This window comes from Physcomitrium patens, chromosome 5 (assembly GCF_059467195.1).
Source record: "Physcomitrium patens ecotype Gransden chromosome 5, ASM5946719v1, whole genome shotgun sequence".
Lineage (NCBI taxonomy): Eukaryota > Viridiplantae > Streptophyta > Bryopsida > Funariales > Funariaceae > Physcomitrium > Physcomitrium patens.
Window position 1 is genome coordinate 389,841 of NC_143414.1, and position 3,269 is coordinate 393,109.

The 3,269-nt window shown below is 41.4% G+C and overlaps 1 protein-coding gene across 1 annotated transcript; it reads right to left on the reverse strand.

Moving 5' to 3' along the window:
• Positions 1-1,306: 1,306 nt before the first annotated feature.
• On the reverse strand, positions 1,307-2,740 carry LOC112282661 (histone H4). Its single transcript, XM_024520576.3, has one exon. The coding sequence runs from the start codon at positions 2,011-2,013 to the stop codon at positions 1,702-1,704; it is 312 nt and encodes a 103-aa protein (XP_024376344.1). The 5' UTR covers positions 2,014-2,740; the 3' UTR covers positions 1,307-1,701.
• Between the last annotated feature and the right edge of the window lie 529 nt (positions 2,741-3,269).

Sequence of the window (3,269 nt, forward strand, 5' to 3'; positions counted from 1 at the left end):
ATATATAATATAATATAAAGAAGTAAAGATATTTATTTGTTTATTTATTTTAATTATAAATTTAAACTATATTGCATTAATTTATTTTACATCATTGTAATTTTGAAAGTAATTATTTGTAGGATTAAATGTTGTTGATGTCTTAATTAAGTGTATGTCTACTACATTAAAGATCCTTTTAATACATTTAAAAGAAAATGTAATTCCATCCATTAAATTATTTTAGTAGATTTATTTAAGTAAAAATTAAAATTTGGAATGCTATTTTTAATATAATTTCTTAATTAGTTGCAATCTTAATTTTTTTGTATAATAACGTGTAGAGCATCTCTAACCTTTTGTAATTAAAAAATACTTGGTAGGATGATAGCATTATTCCAACCAACCGTCATTTACAAAAACAAAAGAATCAATCAGGAATTCAGTCATTTAAAAAGAGTTAAGTATAATCTTCTCATTATTTAAGAGTTTTTCTATCGGTTTAGTGGAGTGGTTGAATTCAAGACTACAACAGATTATGTCTCGCTTAGAATGAGGGACTGAGGGAAGTAACAAGATGGAAATTCAATTGACCTAAAAATATATACCCTACTTTTGGATACATGAAACGTAACATGGACGAAGACTATTCAGTTTCTTTTCTGAAGGTAGAGGCTTTTATAGGATACGAGAACATACAACAGCTAGAGTACAATCATGCTTCATACCTCAAGGGTCTGAGATATGTGATATTGACATATAAAAACAAGTTCTCTTCACCACTGCAAAATATCATAGAGTAGGTCACTGTTGAGAGCAACCTGTTTACAGAAATTAGTAATTTTTCGGAGGGGGGGAGGGGGGATTGATTGAAGTTGGCAGTTATGGAGGCGGGGGTTTGACTCACAATCATTAGACTTTTATGGATGTAAAAGCTTGCAGGAACAATGTTTCTAGACGACCTTATGATAAGCCCTGCGAATGAGCTCCAGTGAATTGCACACGTGGTGAGACCATCTCATTACGCTATGTCTGCGACACAAACCCTACCTGTCCAATGATGGAGTACCACCATGCACGCCGCTGGGTACCGTGGTGGAAAGATACTGCCTAAACGTGATGTTTTCCTGTGGTGCAACAGCTTCAAATGGCCAGGAAGAATTGTGCCAGATGGAAATTTTACGCAAGCAAAGATATTTCGGAAGAGCAACTGGCACCATCACAATCTGTATGGCAACGCAATGCCACGGGATGAGCAGATGATGGTCAGTTTTTACCCTCTGAACACAATTTAGGTCAGGTAAACAAAATCACGATACACGCTAGAGAGAGTGGAGTAATGTATAGATGTAAGCACACAAAGAGGCTATGTGTGTTCGCAAATACAAAGTAGCCTTCGAGTTCCTATGAGGCAGAGCTTGGGTTGAAGTGTGAACACTAAAAAAATTCACAAATCGCACTTCGAAGCGACCTTGGTGGTGTGTGTTTGTCCACATTCACCTTCAGACACAAAGTGCACACAATCGGACGAAAATAACGAGATTGAAGGATAATTAGAGAGAGCACCAACAGAGAAAATCCCATGGCTGTGCACCAAAAACATAATCACCAACAGGAGCGACTAAGACCTGCAAAGATATCAATCAAATACAGAAGCTTAATCCCACAAATTGGTGGTGTTTAAGAACACCGTAAAAGCTAAGCGCAGTCTCAGCTTACGCTCTAGCCGCCAAAACCATAAAGGGTTCGCCCCTGCCTCTTCAAGGCATACACAACATCCATAGCCGTCACAGTCTTGCGCCTAGCATGCTCAGTGTAGGTGACTGCATCTCTGATGACATTCTCCAGAAAGATCTTCAATACGCCACGAGTCTCTTCATAAATCAGCCCACTAATACGCTTCACTCCGCCACGACGAGCCAGACGCCGAATAGCGGGCTTGGTGATACCCTGAATGTTATCACGCAGCACCTTCCGGTGACGCTTGGCGCCACCCTTTCCGAGGCCTTTACCACCCTTGCCGCGGCCAGACATGGCGAATCAATCACAGAAGAGCAAAACCCTCAGGAGCGTACAAGACGGAGTTCTTGGGAAACTAGAACAGACAAAGGTAACACGCATTTAGACACACTGAAGTGGCGAAGGCCATATGCATCAAGACTTTAGGTTCAAGACCCCCTCTTCACATCCAAGTTGCCAGTCTCCAGAACCGTCACATATCCTCATTCTATTTTCAGAAATTTCAAGTCTTCCGCTCCATTTCACAAGTCCCTAAAGACCACTCTCTTAGAATGAAGTAATTGGCGGGAAAACGGTCGGGGGTAAATTCAAAACCCGGCCCTAAGTTTACAGGGCCTCAATAAAACCCGGGTACCATTCCTCGAGGAACCATGCGCTCACGAATATCTGGCTGGCATTGGAATTGTATTAAATCATGCAGGTGCGAGATGAAAGCGCCGCGGTGGAATGAAGTGGACGACGCCAAGCTTGTAATCGCCACAGCCGGTCTCATCCTTCCCTTTCACAACGCAATGTCGTCACGTCCTACTTCAAGACTGTCCCGAATATTTTGTGGCTGTCGATCCATCCCGCTGCATCAGCTCGAACGCAATTGCATGTAGTTGAGCAAGATATTAATAGTCTATTGTTTCTGGCTCGGATGTCGATCAACTTTTGTAATCTTACTCTGTTAGAGTCCACTTGCAATTCCAATTGTTCTTGTTCCGAGTTCCTACTCGACGCACTGTATGTAATGGATTTGGTGCCTCTCATGTGCTATTCCTGCTAGTTTTGGAGCTTGTAAGCTACGGCGGTGGTGTGGAATTATGGGAGACGAGGGAGTAAGACTTCATCATGTGGAGTGTAAGCTATGATGTTTAGGGCATTCTTAGTTCAGACCCCTTCTGCTCCCGAGGGGTTTGATTGGGTATGGCAAGATTGTGACGTACTGCTGGTTTTCAGTTGCGCGTTGACGTCTTTTCGGTGTTGCGTTGCACGACAATGTGGTTCACGAAATGTAGGATCTTCATTGGTGAACTTGGACATCATTCCTTGCCTTGAGTCTTGGAGTTCTTGCCTGCCCCTTCACTTTAGCAGGATTTCGTCTAGAATTGTTCCGTGTCTGTCTTTTAAAATAGGATTAAAAGATATAAACGATGATTTCTTGACTCGCATTTGTAATTTTGCATGGATCAACGTAGTGTGCAGAGTAGATGCTCTCAGAAATCCTTGCTCGCTTTCACGTGAATCAAGTTAATTTATCTTAAACAAAAGAGGGGAATGGTAACAAT